Source organism: Canis lupus, chromosome 15 (genome assembly GCF_048164855.1).
Source record: "Canis lupus baileyi chromosome 15, mCanLup2.hap1, whole genome shotgun sequence".
NCBI classification, from domain to species: Eukaryota; Metazoa; Chordata; class Mammalia; order Carnivora; family Canidae; genus Canis; species Canis lupus.
Window position 1 is genome coordinate 38,619,880 of NC_132852.1, and position 22,380 is coordinate 38,642,259.

The window sequence follows — 22,380 nt, forward strand, 5'->3', positions numbered from 1 at the left end:
TGTCACTTAGAAAAATATGGTAAGAGGGGGCCCTGCAGAACGGTCATTACGACTTCCCCAACATTTCTCTTCTTTCAAGGTCCAATAGCCTGCTCATCGGGTGATGATGACGTGTTATGGGAACTTGGATAAATGAGACACAGTGCTTTAGAAACTACTGAACACCCAAATAAAGGGACCAATTGCTGTTGTATGCAATTTTAGAGACATCTTCAGGCTTGAAAAACACTTTAATTTACTGAGTCATTTTATATTGCCAACACTCTTTTTCACAAAAGTAGAAACAGAAGTAATTAATGTACATACTCCACATTTAAGACATTCAAATCAAACCCATCTATTCAAAAATTTCTGAGCAACCTATGCCTATGTGAAAGCTATCCCAGGAGATTAAATGAAATAAACCAGGTACCACTGGCACACGCCTGGCAAACAGTACTCAACATCAACCTTATCATTGTTTCTAATTTTCCAACTTCAGAGTCAAAACTATAAGGTTATAAAGTATGGTCGTGATTATGTATCTATAATACATAAGAAACTAATACTGTAAGTAAAGTTAGTACCTTATTGTACTAAGTAAGTCTCTTCAGACAAACGTGAGCTTAATTGTAACAGAACAGAGCCATGAAAAAAGGCAGGGAAAACTTGCTAAGGGCTTTGGGTTAAACGTTAGGTCTTACCTCTGCCTATTAATTAAGAATAATCCCACAGTCCCCTTGGGCCCTGGCGAACAGCCCCTTTCACGTGTAGTTGCTTTTTAGAGGAGGAAGGGGCGGGGCCGGGGATAGCTGTCAGTCACCAGCCCTTAAATAAAGCGGCCCGATGCAAAAGCAAAAACAAAAACAAAAACAAAAAAAGAATACAACTTCTACCAGGTCTAGTATGAATTACAATGAACAGCCAGCTGACCCTAGGGAACTAGTTCGACATAAACAGTTAAGACCTCAAGCACGTGGACAAGGGATCATTTATTCTCAAGGCTGCTACCAACCAGTGAAATCTCAGGACGTCCACACTGATGCTGAAACCCTGCATAAGTTCATTATCTGTCTCCTGCTAGAAAAGATACTGTTCAAGTCCCTATACACGATGTTTTTTTAAAGATACACAAAAATCACTTCAACGGACAATTCTGCAGCATCCTGGGCACATTCCGTTTTTAGGACACCTCAACAGCCCCGGCCACGCATCACTTGATCGCGTGATGCCGGTGGGACTGGAAAGACCATTCGGAGAGCCTACGCCTTCCTAAGGAGTTACCAGAGTAATTATTAAAGTCGGTCTACGTCCTCGTCATGACAGCAGACACGCTGGTGTCTCCAGCTCCCTGCCGGCGCGTGGGACTATGCGCACCCCCTCCCGCGCTCTGAGTCACGGCCGGGCGCGCAGACGCGGGGCGGGACGAGCACGGCTCCGGGAACGACCGGTCCCCGCTGCTGCCGCCGGTCCGGGCGCACCGCGGCGACGCCCGCGAGGACGGGCCGGCGGGGCGGCGGGACCCTCCCGCGGGGCCGGGGCCGGGGGCGCGCGGCGGGCGGCGGGCGGGCGCGGGGGGAGGGAGCCCGGCTGCACTCACGCGCCGGGGGCGGCACCGGGGCCTTCGCAGCGTCGCTCGCGTTCCCAGACTGAAAGGGGGACGGGGGCGGGGGGAAAGACCTGGCTCCTCGTTCCATCCGGAAACCGGCGGGCCGGCAGGAAATGACGAAGGCAGAGGTCGTGCAGGTCCGTTCGGTGACCGGGTCCCTCGCGTGCGGCCCCGACTCGGGGGGAAAGCGCCCCGCGCGGAGCAGCCTGGCCGCGCGCCGCCTCGGGAGCCAGCAGCGTGAGTGGCCCCGCGTCTCCGCGCCTCCCGGGCCCGGGGCGGGACCGCGTCACCCGGCCCCGCCCCCCTCGGCCTGGGCGCCGCCCCGCCCCGCCCCGCCCCGCCGGGCCCCTCCGGGGAGGGGAGAGAGGGGAAGGGGCTGCCCCGCCCCCCGCCCCCCGGCCCCCGGCCCCCGCGGCTCCCGCACGCCTGCGCCGCTTCGAGCCCTTCGGGGTCACGAGGATAGAGCCCCGGAGCCGCCGTGTGGGCCGCGCGGGCGCAGGAGGGGAGAGGCGGCGCGGGGCGAGGGGTTCCAGACGCCACAGCCTGCGGGCGGCGGGGAGGCAGGTGTGCCGGCGGTCGGGAGGCTGCCGGTGGCCACTCCCGGGGCCGGGGGGGGGAGGGGGGGTGTACTTCATACCCGCGCGACCGGAGGGCCGGGGTCACGGCACCGGCGTCCCCACGGGAGGGGCGCGGGTTTGGGCGTCAGGTGCACGGACAGCGGTGCGGCCGCCCCCTCCCGAGCCCGCGCTACTTCGGCCGCGTTACGTAACTACCACCACCTTCCCGGTTCCTTCCGTGAAATGGAACTTCGGTGCCTCCCAGCAGGCGGGGTGCAGAAATTCAGTGTGTGCGCTGCCCATCATGAGTCCTCAGACTGCCTTCCTCTCGGTGGAAGGCCTGTTGCTTAGAACCTTTCCGCTTTAGGAACCCAAACCTCCAGTGTTTCAGAGGACAGAAAAAGGAAATCACAAGAATGCTGTGAATCGTGTTGTAAGGAACTGTATGAGTGATTTTTTTTTTTTAGATTTTTATTTATTTATTCATGAGAGACAGAGGCAGAGACAGGGAGAGGGAGAAGCAGGCTCCCTGCGGGGAGCCTGATGAAGGACTCCCAGGAACCCAGGATCATGACCTGAGCCAAAGGCACATAGATGCTCAATCACTGAGCCCCCCAGGGGTCCCTGTTGGGTGATTCTACCCTGAATTTGTGTCAAGATAGCAAAGCTCTAAGAGACAAATATGATAACCTTGGAGGCATAATGACAAGCGATACTCAATTTTAGACATGGTATCAGGAACCTAAAATCAGGAAACTAATTTTGAAACGTATAATGTAGTCACTTGATCCCTGGAAAACCTCTCCTAGTTCTCAACTTAAAACTTCATCAAACTAAAACCAAACTCTAGTTGCCATATTTTGGGAACTCTGTCTCTGGATAATAATGTTTTACTTGGGACTTAATTAAGCTCATCCTAGAATCTCCTCACCAAAATTGTTTAAGCATTCGCCTCCAGGAGAAATATGTAAAAAATAAAAAATAAAAAAAATAAGTTTTTCTTAAAAGAGCCCTGAGTGAGGATCCAAGCATGTGGCCAGCTACATTGGTGATCTTGCTGAAATATTAACTTGCCAGGTGGCACAGCGGTTTGGCGCCGCCTGCAGCCTGGGGTGTGATCCTGAAGACCCAGGATCGAGTCCCACATCGGGCTCCCTGCGTGGAGCCTGCTTCTCCCTCTGCCTGTGTCTCTGCCCCTCTCTCTCTGTGTCTATGAATAAATAAATAAAATCTTAAAAAAAAAGAAAAAAGAAAAAGAAACATTGTAACGCCCCTGGGCATTTCGCTGTAGACGGCAGTGTGGTATGAAGTAACTGGTATGTGTGTAGGCTTGGTTAGACTAGCGTGCTGGGAGGTGACGGTCATAGTTCATGCCACATGTGGGCCATGGGTCTGTGCTATGACTCTGGACAAGGCCATTTCTTATTCCTGGCAGTCTTGCAAAGTCACACCATTGGCCATGGTGGAGAACTGAGCAGGAAAGGCCTACCCGTGGTGCAAATCTTTCACAACTACAGTACTAAAAATAACTCAAGTGCGTGTCCCTGAAACTGGAATGGTAGTCTCATTGCATACCAATGATGTTGTATAATACATGTTATTTAATACACGTTAAAATTTTAACACTCTGGGTCAGTAGTAATGACAAAATCCTTCTCTAGATACAATTAAAGACTGGCATATTTGTGGCAGGATGAAGACAAGCTTGGTAGGAATATACCACTTATCAAGTGGCCCATGAATTTTGTGAGAAATCAAAGCAAGAAATTAACCTGGCTCAGATCCATTCAGGTATTAGAAAACAGGTAGGAAACACTTCTGTAATTTGTCAGGAAAAGGATACCTGCAAAATGTTCTAGTGGCTATTGCTGTATGTTCCCTGTTTCTTCTCAAAGTCTTAATAGCTCCCAATCCTGAAACCTACCACCCTGTGGCATGATTGTCCATGGTCTTCTACAGCATCTCAAATCAGACACCTGAAGTCATCTCTTTTTGCCAAAAACACATTCGTTGTTACTTTTTCAGCACCAGCAAAATTCTAGATTCCATAAATCATAAAGACAATTATAGTCTGTTGTCTTTCAAAAGTTTCCATTTCTAAAATAGGCTGATTACTTACTATGAATCATAATGTTACTTTCAGAGAAACTCTGGAGTTCAGTTTTAAGAAATAAGAATTAAATAACAATGAAAAATCTCCCTGTGTCTCTTACTCACTTAAAAAAAAAAATCCATAGCCAGTCTTTAATATCAAGGAATTGGATATGGTATAATGTTTAAATAATATTTAGATCTTGCATCTATAAATTTTTATGATTTTAAGTAAGTTCTGTTTTTATTACTAGTTGGCTAATTTTACAAGACCAGTCTTTATATTCCTTAGATACTAATAGATCTTTTTAAAGAGCTCACTCTTGACCTCAGTGTCTAAAGTTAAGTATCATGATCATTCATGATACTCACTTTGTTGTAAATGAAATACGACATGTCCTCTACATCTGACAAAAACTTCCGAGTCAGAACAGGGAAAACATGCCACCTGGCTTAGGAGTAGAGTTATGGGAACATTTGATTTTCATGCAGAGGTAAAATAAAATTTAGTAAGTTTTATTAAACTTATTTTTATTTTAAGTTTAATAAGTTTACTTATTACTAAGCCAGATCTACATTACAGAATATTTTGGAGGCTCACAGGAGGTTGGAAGATATTTTAGTGCAAGAATATCTGTTAGGCCTTCATTGTTCTAGGATGTCTAGAGAAAAATTGCAAAATAATTTCTTGGACAATTTCAGATACTCTTTTTCTTGGAGTTAAAAAATGACTGCCTTATTCCTAGAAACTACAGTACATTTATCACCTATCACTTGTTCAGTTTTTCTCCCTCTTATAGAATGTCTAAAACAATGCTTTTGGTTTTCTTTCTCATATTAGGTCATTTGACTTATTAGATTTACCTTTTTTTTAAAAAAGATTTATTTATTTATTTATGATAGACAGAGAGAGAGAGAGAGAGGCAGAAACACAGGAGGGGGGAGAAGCAGACTCCATGCCTGGAGCCTGATGTGGGACTCGATCCTGGGACTCCAGGATCGTGCCCTGGGCCAAAGGCAGGCGCCAAACCACTGAGCCACCCAGGGATCCCATAGACTTAACTTTTATATCCAACACAAGAGGTAACTTTCTCTTTAAGGAGAAATTCAACTACCTCTCAAATACAGAGAGGACACCATTACTCTTTTACTTGCTATTTGATAACACTTGCTCTTACTACTCTTATTTTCTGTGGGAATGTTCAAAGAATGCATTTCCTTGAAGTCACAGCTGTGTAAATAGCAAAAAGTAACTTTTTATCCCATACCTTCTCTCAACCACATTTGGCTAGGAGGCCAAAACTAGATAAAGCTCCAGACATTTTCCACTTGCATGGGAGGCCAGTGGGAGAAACATTGCGATGCCGGTCTCATCTTTTCTAAGCTGCTGTCGTGAGCACGACATGATTTTTTTAACATCATAGCCAGTTGTCTGGATATGTGTTTTAAAATACTTGGGTGCTTTCATCTGGGTGATAGTTACAGTTTAGAAACTGTACAAAACATTTCAACCATATATCCCTTTTGTAATATTATCTTTAAACTCTAGTTTTCACCTTCATGGAGAAGGTAAAATGTTTCAAAATCAAAAGTAAGGGGAAATATGTTACACGCCCTAGTTATCTAAGCCAGAGTTGGCAAACTTTTTCTTAAAGGGCCAGATTGTAAATATTTTAGGCTTTGAGAGCTGGAAGCAAAAATCAAGGATATTATACAGGTCTTAAAATCACTCAAAATGTATCTGTTTATAAATGTAAAACCATTCCTAGCTCCTGGGCCATCCAAAAACAGGTAGCATGCTAGAGTTGGCCAGAAGGCCATATGTTTGCCAGCCCTTCTCTTCAGACAGTGGTACCACCCCTAACTAAGAAAACCCCTGCTCTCTTTTCTTTCTTCCAGCCCCATGCCTGGAGGTTACGGGGTGATGGGTGACGATGGCTCTATGGATTACAGTGTTCATGAGGCCTGGAATGAAGCCACCAATGTTTACTTGGTAGTGATTCTTGTTAGCTTTGTTCTCTTCATGTACGCCAAGAGGTAAAGTTTTTAGTATTTGGGGATTGATAAGAAACTGGGCTTTTAAAAAGGTCACATTTTTGTTTGTTCCGAATTAAATGCACAAAAATAATTTCATCAGCATTTTTGTTTCTGCTATGAAAGCACTGTCTACTCGGGTCTGTTCTGGAGCTCTGGACACCATTTGGCTTTGAAGAGACTGTTGTTTTAAGAGTTGGAGATTTAGGGGATCCCTGGGTGGCTCACTGGTTTAGTGAGCCTCCTGCCTTTGGCCCAGGGCGCGATCCTGGAGTCCCGGGATCGAGTCCCACGTCAGGCTCCCGGCATGGAGCCTGCTTCTCCCTCTGCCTGTGTCTCTGCCTCTCTCTCTCTCTATGTCTATCATAAATAAATAAAATCTTAAAAAAAAAAAAAAGAGTTGGAGATTTAAGTGCAGTTCTGGGCACTCTGGTTTTGCCTTTTCATTCTATTTCTTTTCTTTTCTTTTTTTTTCTTTTCTTTTCTAAGATTATATATATTTGAGAGAGAGAGAGCAAGAGATCACAAGCAGGGCATAGGGATACAAGGAGAAGCAGACTCCCCACTGAGTGGGGAGCCCAATGTGGGACTCCATTCCAGGACCCTGGGATTACCACCTGAGCCAAAGGCAGATACTTAAGCCACTGAGTCACCCAGGTAACCCCCTTCCTATCATTTCTAGTATAGCTCAATTTTATCATCCAGCCTGGGTTCACTGTCACTCTTGGATGAACATATTTTTTTGGCCCATGTCTGTGAAATGCAGAAACACCAATTCCTATGTATTTAGCAATTTCCTCTTCACACATTTAAGTTTTCCTTTCTGATTCTTATACACGACCATATCATAGCCCTTATTGAATAATAATGGTATTATCTGACTATTTGTCCATCCCACAAAAACCTTAGTTCCTTCAGAACAAGGACTTTAACCTTTAACCTTTGTGTCCCTGCTGTGTCACATCATGTAAATCCTCAATAAGTATTTCCTGCTTTAATTCCAAATGTTGTAGCATAGTTTAACTATTCTTTTCCAAAGAGAGAGAGAGAGGGGAAAAGCAGTATTAGTTGGACTGAACTGCTTCTCCTTATAGCCATGTGCTTCTTGGTATTCTCTACCAAGGTTAAAAAAGCATTAGTTCAAAGTAATTAGTAATTGAAAAATAACTGATGTTTGGCTTGGGGAGCACCTGCCATCAGACAAGCAGGTTTCCCCTTCCAGGCCGTGTGACCCCTGGAACAGCTGGCCCACTGGCAGCCTGGACTCAGGGGTGGCTGAGAGAGGGCTCCATATATCATCCCCCATCCACTTGCAGGTAACAGCTTTTCTCCAAAAATAGCCACCACCTCCTCTCCACCCTCCTGTTTTAAAAACAGAGACACACTGTTGTTAATTTTAAGTAGAGGGGCCCACTAAGGCCATGCTATTGTATTTAAGAAATGTGATGATTCATTATTTTCCAAAATTAAGATCTCCTCACATTCTGTTTATTCTCTAACCCAGTAATTTGGCTTTATTTGGATGACACCAGAGGGAGGAGAAAAATAAGATGTTTTCTTGTTTGTGCATTTTTCTGTATAATACTTGGCTTTTGATGGGGGATAGGAGTGAAAGCATGACAGAGGTACTTCATGTGGTTGTATTAAGTGGCTGTATTCAGCTTTCTTTTCTTTCTTTGAGCCCTGTGGCCATACATGTACAGCGTCATACTTTGTAGTGAAAGCAAGAACACTTGAACCAAGAAAGCATCTCACAGAGACAAAAGAGATAAGCTCATTGTTACTTACATCCTTTTAATGTAGCTTCTGATTACTATAGTCACAAGTCCATTAACAGTCCTATAGATATTAATGTAAATCTATCTTCCCTATTGGTTTTGTGTCTAAGGAATAAAAGGAAAATTATGAGAATATTCAGTGTGCCACCAACAGCAGAAACTTTATCAGAGAGCAGCTTTTATGATACAATAAGCAAAATTCGTTTAAGACAGCAACTGGAAATGTACTCCATTTGTAAGTATGTTTTGTGTTGAATATAGTCATATTTAAAATAGATTTTTTTGGAATTGAGTTCAATTAGCAAAAGGTTATCAGAAATAATTGGTAATGAAAACTTAATGCCTTTTTTAGATACTTAGCACAGCATTAGCAAAAAGTAGATCTGCCGTGAAGTTGAAGCTTCAAGACCCTCTCTGCTTATACAGCCTGGCAAAGTGTTCATATGATGATACTTTTATAAATTTTGCAAAAATTAGCTATTTTAACCATCAGTTAAGACTGCTATCTCTTTTTGCTCTAATTTGCCCTCCTCTACACATCCCCTCATGTGGAGTAGCATTGAAGTGACCAAAAGCATTTGGGGATCTGGCTGAGGGGTAGCTGGGTTGGAGCTGCCTTTAGTTTGGGTTTGAATCTTGTATTTATGGGGTTTGCAGTCATTTCTAGTATAATTAAATTACTGTAAGCAAAAACAATATAAGAATGGCTTCCAGGGGGATCCCTGGGTGGTGCAGCGGTTTGGCGCCTGCCTTTGGCCCAGGGCACAATCCTGGAGACCCAGGATCGAATCCCACGTCGGGCTCCCAGTGCATGGAGCCTGCTTCTCCCTCTGCCTGTGTCTCTGCCTCTCTCTCTCTCTGTGTGACTATCATAAAAAAAAAAAAAAAAAAAAAAAAAAGAATGGCTTCCAGGGGCACCTAGGTGGCTCAGACTGATAAGCATTCAACTCTTGATCTCAGTTCAGGTCTTGACCTCAGGATTGTGAGTTCAAGCCTCACATTGAGCTCTACACTAGGCATGGAGCCTACTTTAAAAAAAAATAGAAAGAAAAAATGGCTTTCAGGAATATGGCATGTGATATCAATGTACAAGCCAGAGGTCATGTCTCAATATTCATATGTCATATAGTACCGAACACTATGAGTATGTACGTCAGGGAGAAGAAATAAAGTTTAAAATGTATGGAGCCAGAATGAATTGTACATCTAAGTCACAGCTTTTTATGCCACCATTTAAAAGAGTGAGTAGTGGTTGGCTCCATTGCTCAGGGGTTAGAGCACTGGTCTTGTAAAAGAATGAGTTGTGGTTTCCAAGGTGTATTATTAAATGAGAAGAATAAGATAAAATAGTATATATACCAGGATGCTATTCTTTTAAAATCAAATGACCAAAGTATCCCTTGTTTAATCTATGTGTAATATAATGTTTTATGTAATTATGTAAGCATGGAGGAGGGCTTGGAAAGTTATGCATCAGATTATTAACATTCCTTAAATTGATGGGACTGTGTGGGATTTAAGGGGAAAATACTGGACATTTTTTAAAGAATGCCTACAGTAAAAACTTAAGTGTGTGTATACATGTGTGCGTGCATAGAAAAAAGCAAGAAAGAATGGCAAGATATCACTAGTATATGTCTTGGGTAGAATAGAATTTCAGGTTAAAAATAGAAAAATGTATGTGTATGTATATACACCTATGTATATACACACACACACATATATATACATGAATAAACACAAGTAGAACCTCTAAAGTCTTTTTTTTTTTTTTTTTACAAGAACCTCTAAAGTCTTAAGCATAAGTTTTCTCCTAAGAACCTCTTCCTTTAGGAGAAGGAATTGGGTAGCTGCAGGATTGATCAGGTAGGAGGAAGATACGCTTTTTACTGTTTCCTCCTTGTACCTTTTGCATATGTTACCAGTTCCCAATAAGAAGTAAAATTTAACACAGCAGCATTGTTCACAATAGCCAAAAGGCGGAAACAACCCAAGTGTCCCTGACAGATACACAAAATGTGGTATAGAAATACAATAGGATGTTAGTCAATCTTTAAGAGGAAGGAAATTCTGACACATGGTATACAACACAGATGAACCCGAGGACCTTATGTCTCATAATTATTCTTACTATGAAGGGAGATACACCAATCACAAAAGAACAAATATTTTACTTATAGGAGGCAAATTCATAGAGATAGAAAATAGAATGGTGGTTGCCAGGGGCCTGAGGAGGAGGGAGTGGGGAATTATTGTTTAATGGGTATGGAGTTGGGGCACTTGGTTTTACTACAATAAAAAATTCTTTAAAAAATATAAATACTAAACAACAAAAGTGCAAAGCTACAAGCTCTATATGGAAAATTATGAAGAATCAAGTTTCCATTGATGCCTAGCCAAAACAAAGCTATTTCCTATCAGTAATACACTCAGTAACATATCATATAAACATATAATCCAAGTGCACAGGTTTTTTCTTTGATGGGAATGCCATAAAATATAATTTATCAGAATTCCTGTGTTTGTAAGGCATGTCAGTTTTCTACTGCTGCTATAACAAATTACTACAAATCCTGTGGCTTAAAACAAATGTATGATCTTACAATTTCATAGCATAAAAGTCCTAGAACAGCCTTACAGGGCTGAAACCAAGGTGTCAGCAGCGTACTTTTTCTTTCTGAAGGTCTGGAAGTTTGTTCTTTTTTTAAGATTTTATCTATCTATTTAAGGGAGACAGAGCTGGAGAGTATGTGAGGGAGTGACCACGAAGGGGCGGGGAGGAAAGGCAGAGGGAGAAGCAGACCCTCTGCTGAGCAGGGAGCTGTACAGACTCTCTGCTGAGCAGGGAGCCCTACTCAGGACTCGATTCCAGGACCCCGAAATCATGATCTGAACCGAAGGCAGATGCTTAACTGACTGAACCATCCAGACGTTCCTTTTCTGGAGGTTCTAGAAGAGAGCCTGTGACTTTGCCTTTTCCAGCTGCCAGAGGCCACCCCCATTCCTCTGTTTATGGTCTGCATCTTGGGAGCCAGCAGCATTTAATCTTTCAGATCATTCTTCCTTTTTTATTTCTTAGTCTTTTCTCTGAACTCAGGAAAGGTTCTCTAATTTTTAAGGCCCATGTGATTAGGTTGGGCTAGATAGTACAAGCTAATCTCCCACTCGAAATGTCTTTACCTTAATCACATCTCAAAGTCCTGTTTGTCCTATGAAATAATGTAGTCACAGATTTTGGGGGTTAGGATGCAAACATCTTTAGAAGCCGTTTTTCTGGGCAGCCTGGGTGGCTCAGCGACTTAGTGCTGCCTTCAGCCCGGGGCGGGATCCTGGAGACCCGGGATCGAGTCCCACGTTGGGCTCCCTGTGTGGATCCTCCTTCTCCCTCTGCCTCTCTCTCTCTCTCTCTCTCTCTCTCTCTCTCTGTCTGTGTCTCTCATGAATAAATAAATAAAATCTTTTTTAAAAAGCCATTTTTCTTATAAATACTATATGTGTGGAATTGCACATTTAATGACTCCCATCACATTGGATCACTCTTAGTGTTTTGTGACCTAGGTAGTCCTGACAATCTGGTGGTTCAAGAGGAAATAGCAAACAAAGTTCTTTTTCTTAAAGAGGACTCCCAAAATTGTATAAACTTTAGTCCACAAAAATTTGTGGATGCACCCTGAGTAGCATAAATAAATAGTATCTCTTTCTTGGCCAGTGAAAACTTAAGGAAGAGAGTGAAAGTTATAACTCTAGGTAGTGAATCACTTTCACAAAGATTTTAACCATGTACTTTCTCTAGTTGCAGGTTAAAACCATGCTTCTTCAATAAACATTTCTGAGAAGTACAAAAAAAATACAGAATGCAGGGATCCCTGGGTGGCGCAGCGGTTTGGCGCCTGCCTTTGGCCCAGGGCGCGATCCTGGAGACCCGGGATCGAATCCCACATCGGGCTCCCGGTGCTTGGAGCCTGCTTCTCCCTCTGCCTGTGTCTCTGCCTCTCTCTCTCTCTCCGTGTGACTATCATGAATAAATAAATTTAAAAAAAAGAAAAAAATGTTTAAAAAAAATACAGAATGCATATTGGTCTTTTCTTCTAGTTTATATCAAAGACAACGTTCAATAATAGGTCTCTTAGACTGAAAAGTAGAAATACAGATTCCTTATGCTATGAACAAAAGCATTACTATTTACTTAAGGTGGAAGTGGGAAATAAGAAAGAAGGAAATGATAAAATGTTAATTTAACTTGGGGCACTTGGTGGCTCAGGTGGTTAAGCATCTGACTCTTGATTTCAGCTCAGGTCATGATCTCAGGGTCATGAGGTCGAGCCCTGTATGGGCTCTGTGCTCAGAGCAGAGTCCGCTCGTCCTTCTCTCTCTGCTCCCCTCCCCTTATGCACATGCACTCTTCTCTCAAATAAATAAATAAAAATCTTTTAAAAAAAATTCTTAACTTTAATAGCTTAATGTTTACCTTCTATTTTAAAGCTCTGAATAAGCCTGATATACAAATAATAATAGTAAATATATAAAAATGGATATCAACAGTGTTGAGAAATTAGAGGATCACAAAGTATAATACATTTCCTTTAATGAAAAACATTACTTAATTCTAAGCTAATTCTTTACTGAGAATCATGACTTGACTGTGACTTAATGATGTTAGCTAATAATTATTTGCTATTTTTATTAATTTTATTTTTTGTTGTTGTGTTTTGTTTTTTAATAGCAAGGAAGTATGACTATCAGCAGCCACAAAACCAAGCTGACAGTGTGCAACTCTCGTTGGAATGAAATCACAGAAAATGAACAAACAACCTAAGTAATTGTTCAACAGTCTGGTAGTAAGCTCCTAAATATACTAAGTCATGAACAGCATTTCTTTTAAAACCCTATCTTCATAGAACCATTTTACTTGTCATTTTTTCCCTTGTATGTTATTTTGCTTTTTAAAATTGCATCACCACGTTATTTGTTATACCAAAAAGGTGGGGGGGGAGGGTCAAAAGACCTGGACGCAGGCCATCTGCACATACTTAGGACCTTTCATTTCTTCAGGATACAATCAGAAATAAAAATACATCTTTGGAAGTGAGAATCTGGAGCTTATGCCACTTTGATTTAAACGTTTTTGCAAAATTACAAAGTAAAAATCCAGTCATTGGAAGAATATCATCCTTTTCAGTTGTATTCTGTGATAAATGTCATATGGATAATGGATGAATTTGTGTTCTTACTGCTGTTGTTACCACACTTTAATTGAATTAACGATCTTTGCTTCTTCCAAATGAACTCGCACAGGAGACTGCCTTTTCTACTCTTGTCATGAAGCATTCCTATCTGCTAATTGTGGAAGCTTTTTGTGATTGGAATGTTTTCCCTTCATTGTGTTCCCAAGAGTTTGTTTGCTTTTTTCTTTTTTTTTTTCAATCCCATAGTTCTATTCCCACCAGAACAGTCTTGTTTGGACCATACTGGAGCCATGCTGCTGAATAAATGGACACGTCTATATTGGTGTTGGCAACTTGCTTTTTTGATCATGTAACTCTCAAGTTTAATATAACTGTCTGGTTACTTACACTTTTTTAGCATAATAAGCTTCACTGAAGACTCTCATATCTTGTACCTTACGCTGAAATGTTTTTATCTAATTTTTCATATTTCTTTAGATAAAAGTTGGTGGGAGGTAGTGGCAAGGGAATTTCCCTGTCCACATCCCTGTCCAAGAAGTTTTTGAATCAAAGCCATTCCTAATTTTAAGAGTTAGAGTTAATATTTCAAGCATTGTTTCCTTTTCCCTTTATAATTATGAAGTAAAGAACATAAATTTTAAACGGAAAGGTTTAGACCAAATGAAATTATTGAGGGAAATTGCATTTGCTTTTAAATTTTAATTATATTATTCAAAAATGTCTCTCTTGTACAAGGTGAATTGCTGACTAATGGAATAATTCTTTTTTGACTCACAGAAGAGTTTGAGTGTACTGCAGATAATAGAATGAAAAACTGACTACAGGATTGTAAACAGTCATAATTACAGGCAGGGTATATAACAGCATGGGGCCGATCTTACACTTTGCTTTGCTCTTAGGAAAACCACCATATATTTCTGTGAGCAGAAAATGTAATTAGGAGGAGTTTACTTGTATCACTGACGTGTTGCACAATCTGGACGAATTACAGAAACTGGCTATCTCAGATGATTTATAAAAATATTGTTCCTAAATAAATGTACATCACAATGAAATTGACTGTGGTTGTTTTTTATTTGCATCCATTAGATAGAGATAGTCATAACTAAAAGCTGTATATCGTTTGGTGAGCATTAAACCTTGAAAAGGAAGAGGATGAATTCCTCCTCATTTTTTCTCTAAAGCCAATTGAAGGGAATCACAACCCCCCACCAGCAGTAACAACAGCAAGTCTGCCTTTGAAGTTTCTCTCTGCTTCAACAGCTGAGCTGGGAAAGGAGTGGAAGCCCTGCCACCACACTTCAAAGCCACGCCAGCTGATTATCCTGCTTCTGCCCACCACACCAGCACCATCCATGGATTCAGTGGAACTATTTTCTTTGGAAGAAAACTGAAATGACTAATAAACTGCTAACCAGCACTTGTGTTCTTTTCCTCATTTCTTCTATCTTTTAGTGCATGAGATCTTCAGTGGTAAGCACTGGGGAGCCTCTATTGGTACACAGCTGCATTGTGGTAAATCATTGGATGTTTAGCTAATGCCAGCCAGCTGCACTAAAGGAAGAAGTTCGCCTCCAGAGAGTATAGATGTTTGCTCTTGACCTATTCAGGTGGAGTTATTTATGATTGATAAATGAAATACAGAGTTTATCATAGAATTGCTATAATGTCAACTATTTCAAGTATGCAGTAGAAAAAAATCAAAGGTAAAAGCATCATAATAAAAAATTTCTGTTATTAAGATAAGAATAAATTTAACTTAGAAAATATAATTAAAGAAAGAAGGGACAAAAGTATATTACATGGAGCCAAGTACTTCATTCAACAAATAGTTGTGGAGTATAGACTCTAGGCTGGCTGTATGTGATCTAGAGGCTATTCTAGTCTACGAACAGAATCAGAACAGGAATAGGGGCTGAAAAACTAAATGGAAATAGAAAGGACACTTGGCTCACCTCCAACCTGTATGCAAAATTGTGAGGATCACAGAGTAGGAACTCGAGCTTAAAGTTTCCCCCTGGAGCCCCCACTAAAGCCAAAGCCAATCTTATAAAAACTATACAAAGCAAAAAAAATTCCATCCCTTCTTCTTGTCCCTCTTCAGCCCCCCGTAAGTCTGTGCGTGGCACAGTCTTACATGAGGATGTGAGAATAAGGATGAGGCCAGAGGCTCCAGAACCAAGGTGATTAAACCCTACTCAGTCCTGAGGCACATATGGAAACCCAGCTTCTCTTCTGTCCTTGACCTCTCACCCCAAAGTAAATGAATGGCATTTAGCACTGGATTTCATACCGATGCATTATCCACCTTTATTTTATTCAGATATAGTGAAAAACAAAAGCCAATTATGGAGATTAGGAACATGCCCCATTCTAGATAGGAAGGGGAGAGAAATCCAAGAGGGGGCTGGCTGCTCACTGTCCAGACTTATTGGTAGTAGTTTAGACCCTGGTTTGATGCTGAGGGCCCACTGTGTGGTTCACTTTTATTTGGATATTTCTAGTTCCCCAGTGTCTTCTCTTCCGAATAGAGAAACTACAGGGGTTTCACCATGAGGAAGGAGTGGCTCCATTGCAGGGATGTTTATGAAAAAACATTTGATGCATTTCAAACTAGCTGAAGAAAGTTGGGTTTTGTCTTGTTTCCTAGCTTCAAGGGGTAGAATTTGGTGATACATCAGTTGCATATAACACCTGGTGCTCATTCCATGAAGTGCCCTCCTTAATGCCCATCACCCAGTTACCCCATCCCCACCCCCCCACCTACCTCACCTCCAGCAACTCTCTGTTTCCTAGAGTTAAGAGTCTCTTATGGTTTGTCTACAAATTAAAATCACAATGAGATATCACCTCACATGGTCTGAATGGCTAAAATGAACAAGTCAGGAAATAACAGATGGTGAGAATGTGGAGAAAGGGAAACCCTCTTACACTGCTGGTGGGAATGCAAACTGGTGCAGCCACTCCAGAAAACAGCATGGAGCTTCCTCAAGAAGTTAAAAAGAGAGCCTCCCTGGGATGCTTGTGTGGCTCAGTGGTTGAGCGTCTGCCTTCAGCTCAGGGCATGATCCCTGGATCCGGGATCGAGTCCTATATTGGGCTCCTTGCAGGGATCCTGATTCTCTCTCTGCCTGTGTCTCTGCCTCTCTCTGCCTCTCATGACTAAATAAATAAAATCTTTAAAAAAAGAGAGAGAGAGAGAGAGAGAGCTTACTTATGACCCAGCAATTGCACTACTGGGGTATTTATCCAAAGGATACAGATAGGGATTCAAAGGGACACCTGTATCCCAATGTTTATAGCAGCAATGTCCACAATAGCCAAACTATGGAAAGAGCCCAGATGACTGTCCATATATATATATATATATATATATATATATATATATATATAATATAATGGAATACTTATCTCTCCATATATATATAAAATATACATATATATTATAATGGAATATTACTTTAGTCATCAAAAAGAATGAAATCTTGTCATTTGCAATGACATGGATAGAGCTAGGTGAAATCAGTCAGAAAAAGACAAATACCATAAGATTTCACTCATGTATAGAATTTAAGAAATGAAACAGATGAACATAGGGGAAGGGAAGGAAAAATAAAATAAGATGAAAACGGGGAGGTTTTTAACTGCAACCAACTGTTGGTGTTGTTAAACTTAACTGCAAATGCTTCTGGCCTCTGAGGATTTTTTTTAAATGCACCCTATAAGGGTAAAGTATCTATGACAGAACAAGTACATATACATTTAGTGTATTCATTTGGGGGGAAGTGATTGCATGTATCTCGATAACATTTTATTTTGATATTTTAAAAACCAGGCCCATTTATAGTGGACTACAATCTTTTTTTTTTTTTTTTTTTTTAAGATTTTACCTACTCATTCGTGAGAGACACAGAGAGAGAAGCAGAGACATAGGCAGAGGGAGAAACAGGCTCCTCGCAGGGAGCCCGATGCGGGACTCGACCCCCAGACCTGGGATCACACCCTGAGCCGAAGGCAGATGTTCAACCACTAAGCCGCCCAGGTATCTAATTAGTTTACTTGTAACAATTTGTAGAATTGATGTATTAATTTTTAGGTTTTTAAAATGTATTCTGCTTCTGGTAATAGAAGAATAACTGTATAAGGCTGTTACAGATAATGATTATGAGTTCACAACAAACATAAAAAACAACTATTTGAAGGTAACTGTAAGCAGACAAACCAGAAGGAAAAGGACACTTGAAAGAAAAAGACTGCATTGGTTGAGATTTGTGTTTAAATGGGGTTTTTGCCAGAAGGTATTTCCTAGTCCAATAGTTGAGATACCTAGAACTCTCTACCTCATCCTACAGTAGCATTCAATGTTCTCGATCAAAATCTACTGCTAAGAAACAATCTAATACACACTTTCACAAAGGAATAAATGATCACAATTAAAATGTTACTTCTCACAGGGCATTTGTTTTGCATTTTAACAGAGCCTTCAACTGGAGAGAGATGAAGATTTCAGACATTACAGAGCAGTGGTAATTTTTAGGGCTAAAAGGCTTTATGGCCACTGAAATCATATCATGTGAGCACTTAGCTCAACTCCCCCTATTCATTTGGCTACTATTTCCAGTTCTGCCCTCCTTCATCATCTTAGTTTAGCAATCAGAAGGTCACCCTTTCCCCGTCAAAATGATTAAATGCATTGGAACTCCTTCCCCAAAAATTGTATCTGTCAAAACAAGGATAGTCAACTCTGCTTTATTGTCTCCTCTGTGAGGTAGCAAGACAGATAACAGATAATGATCTTTTGAGTACTGTCTTACAAGGAGTAAACATGAACAATGCAAATGATTCTCCCCGTCCTGGACCCTTGCAATTTTGAGAGATGTAAAGCTTAGGTGGGAAGAATACCTCCAGGGGCAAACAGGAGAGGTATGAAGGCAGGTATGTAAAAGGGCAAGGGAATTTCTGACAAACATACTGTGTTTATTAATACTTTTTAGATGTAGGACTTTTTTTTTTTTAAAGCATACATACAAGTAATCACTGACTGATTTCCTTTCCTTTGATGTCAACTTTTTTTTTTTTTTTTTTTTGGTAATCTCCTAAAGTGCCTTACAAATATGAGATGTTTAACAAATATTTGCTTAATTAGATGAGGTTGAACCCAGTGTTGTGCTTTCCAGAAAGGACTCAGACCTTTGAAATAACACTGTTTTGAAAGTTTAAAAAAAATTTTCCAGTGCAACAGTGATTCTACCACTCTTGCAGCTCTTTCTAGAAGTCCAGGATACTTTGTGAAAGTGGTTAAATCCCAACAGCTCATCATATTTTATCAGTTTTTTTTCCTTTTAGTGGCTTAAAGCTACCAACATGATTCCACAGCTGAAGAAATCAAGAGTAGTGTAGTTGGGTGGCTGTGGGTCCCTCATGAAGTTGCAATGAGGATGGGGCTGCATTCAGCTGAGGGTGTGGACGCTGTTCCTAAGACGGCTCCCTCACATGGCTATTGGCAGGAGACCTCAGTGCTCTGCCATGTGAGCTGTATATATTAATACCCTCCATAAAGCGAAAAAGGAGGATGGATTTTTTTCTCTACAATATTCCAGAACATGATATACCCTATATCCTTAAGGCATTACAATTTCTTAAAAATACATAATTACTTTTCAAAGAGTCCCTACGTGGCTCAGTTAGGTGGGCATCTGAATCTTGACTTGGGCTCACGTCATGACCTCAGTGGTCCTGGGATTGAGCTCCATGTTGGACTTCCCATGCATAGGGAGTCTCCTTGTCTCCCTCTTCCTCTGCCTCTTCGCTGCTCACACACACTCTCTCCCACTCTCTCTCTCTCAAATAAATAAATAATTATTAAAAAATTTTTTTTCAGCAATTAAATCTCAATTCATTACACTGTTGAAAGTGATTAGCTGGAAAATTAAAAAAAAATTCAAAAATATTGACTTTTTTTTGCTTGTTATACATTTGCCTTTCCAAATTAGTTTTGCTGTATCAGTACTTTAATTGGTTTCCAACCTCATAAACTCATTATACCTAATGATAATGACCGGCAAGTGCATAGCTATCTGAATTCCAAAGGAAAGGCACTAGCCTGGGACTGGGACAAGGTTACAGCTAATCTACAAATTTGCCAGTTGGTATTCAGACACTCTTGAGAGGATCAATTCTCTTTTTTGAAAGCGTAGACCTGGTGTATGATATTGTTTTTACAAATTAATTTCTTCTCTTGTTATATTCAGATCTAGCAAATTACAGCAGCAGCACATCTTGAATTTAATTGTCACCATCCTCCATCCAGTTCTTAAGCAAAACTAAACGTGGTTTCTGTCTTATATATCAGCAAAACATCAATAAAGAAAATATCATTGATTGGAAATCAATTATGAGGGAGGAAATATCCAGAGCATAGACTCAACAGTCCAGAACATAGGAGGGGTTCTAATTGCAGACAAACATATTAAGCACTCTTTTTGGGCTATCAAGGCTCTTACCAAAAAACCTTTTTGGAAAAACAATTGCTCCCTTTCTTCCTTGAGACTTTGATCATCAGAGTTCGGCTTCTCTTTTCAGCTTCAACACCTGTAATGTTTTCTGCAACACACTGGAGATTGGGTTTTAGAAACGCCAGTTCCAAGGGCAAGTTTTTATTTATCTACAAATTATAAATTAATAAAATTGGTTGGAAACTTATTTACTCAACATTTGCTTATTTACTTGCATTCTAATCTCACTTAAGGGTGCCTTGCTTAATGGCTTGTGGTCCATTGCCATGGTGAAAGAGAATTAATAACAATTCTTATGTTAACTTAATGCTTATAAAACATGCCCTTTCTTTGTTTATCAAAAAAGGACCCTGGCAAATCTCATCTGCTTTAAAACGATTAAACAGTTTTTAGAAACCGGAGTCCATAGTTGGAGCTGTGGAGAAATTTCAGTTGAGTATGTTAACCAACATACGACAAATGTAGACACTGTTCTGCTAGCCAGCAGTTCCGACTGAAGCTTCACATAGGCTTTTTCAAGCTGAGTGTAAATTTAGTTTGAAACAATTCTGAATGGAGTGAAGTCACTTTGTGGTCCAAATAATCTTTTTTCCTTTTGAACTCTATTATAACTAGTCATTTTGGACCAATCAAAAGAATCCAGTTCATCTTTCACCCAAGAAGTTACAATAAAATTTGAATTTGATTTAGCTTGTATAAAGTCTCACTTAATACAAAGGCAATTCTACATTTTTTTGTTTCCAGACAGCTTTAAAAACACCAGTAGAGATAAAAAATGAACTCCGTAACAGCTTAGTTAATAAAATACAGAATTTGAAACCTGAGTTCCAGCCTTGTTTTGCTCTGGGCTGTATTTATTTGAATTTGAGCATATCATTAACCTTACTAGGCCTCAATTTGTTCATTTTTTAAAAAAATATTTTATTTGACAGAGGGAGAGAACACAAGCAGGGGGAGTAGCAGGCAGAGGGAGAGGGAGAAGCAGTACCCCCACAGAGCAGGGAGCCTAATGTGTGGCTTGATCCCAGGACACTGGGACCACAACCCAAGCCAAAGACAGGTGCTTAACCAACTGAGCCACCCAAGTGCCCCAATTTGTTCGTTTCTTAACGGGAATAAGACTGCCTTTACCCCAGGGGTGGTCGTATCTTAATGATATGATACCTGAGCCCGTTGGAAGGAAATGTAATGATCCATGGCATTGTCGTTGTTCAATATTCTTTTACTGTGTAACTACTTTATATATTTAAAAGTTTGAAGATCAAAATCAGACAAGAATGGAACTCCTATTGCCTCCAGGCCACTAGAGTATGGTTGGTTTTTTTTTTAAGATTTTATTTATTTATTTGAGAAAGAGAGAGTATACGTGTGCAGGTATGAGCAGGGGGAGGGGCAAAAGGAGAAGGAGAGAGAGGAATCTTGAGCAGACTCCACCCTGAGCCCAGTGGAGGGGTAGACCTCACCATCCCAAGATGATCTGAGCCAGAGGCTCAACCAACTGAGCCACCCAGGCATGCAATAGAGTTTGTATTCTTTAGCTTTCTGTGTAATACCAGGAAGGCAGTTAGCCAATGAAAACTTATAAAGTACATAAGTCAAGTAATCTAAACCAAATTGTCATTTCTGAACATGCAGCGAGGCTATCATTCACTTTGACTACATCCTTTAGTCTCTGTGTCATCCTTCAGGTAATGATAATGTCTCCATTTTTTCAGAAGGAAATATGGGTGCAGAGAAGTTAGGGGAGAAACCCAATGTCAAAAACCAGAATTTTGTTCTTTCTTGAGATCCTTTCCACTCTCTGTTTCTGTGATCCTCACAATAGAAACAAAACAGTTTGAAGGTTCAAGCATTATTTCCAGATATTATTGATAGGGAATAATTAGCATGCCTAATTTATCGCCTTATTCAAATCTGTTTGAGATAAATGGCAGAAAATAAGTTTTTCTTACAATATTTTTTAAAGTATCGCTTCCAAACACTCAAATATAGAGAATTGTTTTCTTTTTCTTTGTATTCATTTGAGTACCCCATAGTTTATAAATCACATGTCTGTTTTGTACACTTTGTACCAGACAAGTCTGGGCATGCAAAGATTGTAGCAAGTTTACAAAGCCACTTAACATATTTGGTTGTCATTTAAATTATGACTTTGAAAACAAAGAAGACAAGCTCTTTTACAGTGATAGGCAGGTTTATATAAGTTGCTGCACAAACTAAATCCAAAATAACTTCAGTTCATATTGAAAAAGTTATTCTTTCGTTGCCACTCTGCCATAACAGTCTAATGTTTTTAAAAATATCCATGGCAATTAATAAGCAGGAAAGGAAGTTTTCAGTACCTCTTCTCTTGTGTATCTTTTTTGTAAGTCATGGAAACTGCAGCCACCAGAGCTTTCTATTGATGGCTGGATGAAGTCTATCTTCTCCTTCAAAGCACTTACCCAGAAATGTTGTAAATAAGGGAAAGAAAGCCAAGAGACAGTCTTAGGAGCACAGATAGGACTTTGGGTTCATTTGCTTCACCTAGTATCTCTTTTATTTGCTCTAGGTTCAATTGAGTTACTCAAAAATATTCAAGTTAAAAAAAGAAAAAAAGACCCATAGTTCAGATGCCAACAGAGACCTGGT

The 22,380-nt window shown here is 40.6% G+C and overlaps 2 protein-coding genes across 11 annotated transcripts in view; one reads left to right on the forward strand and one right to left on the reverse strand.

Annotated features, from left to right (window-relative positions):
* SLC20A2 (solute carrier family 20 member 2) overlaps positions 1 to 2,343 on the reverse strand; it is a 101,409-nt gene extending 99,066 nt beyond the window's left edge. For 2 of the 6 annotated variants that reach the window (XM_072776654.1, XM_072776652.1), the window contains exon 1: positions 1,660 to 1,854. The gene's annotated coding sequence lies outside the window, so the exon portion shown is untranslated. Of the gene's footprint in view, positions 1 to 1,579; positions 1,856 to 2,225 lie in introns of those variants that run through there. The other 4 variants (XM_072776659.1, XM_072776656.1, XM_072776657.1 and 1 more) reach the window with 4 other exon arrangements.
* Positions 1,574 to 14,289, forward strand: SMIM19 (small integral membrane protein 19). Of its 5 annotated transcripts, XR_012007738.1 has the most exons (5): positions 1,599 to 1,825; positions 6,136 to 6,273; positions 8,159 to 8,283; positions 9,831 to 9,914; positions 12,772 to 14,289. XR_012007738.1 is itself a non-coding variant. In XM_072776668.1 (4 exons), the coding sequence occupies exons 2-4, from the start codon at positions 6,140 to 6,142 to the stop codon at positions 12,834 to 12,836; spliced, it is 324 nt and encodes a 107-aa protein (XP_072632769.1). In that variant the 5' UTR covers positions 1,574 to 1,725; positions 6,136 to 6,139; the 3' UTR covers positions 12,837 to 14,289. The 5 variants fall into 5 exon arrangements, 4 of the variants coding, with proteins under 4 accessions (XP_072632769.1, XP_072632768.1, XP_072632771.1 ...); XM_072776668.1 differs by lacking the exon at positions 9,831 to 9,914 and having other exon boundaries at positions 1,574 to 1,725; XM_072776667.1 differs by lacking the exon at positions 9,831 to 9,914 and having other exon boundaries at positions 1,613 to 1,825.
* Positions 14,290 to 22,380: the final 8,091 nt, after the last annotated feature.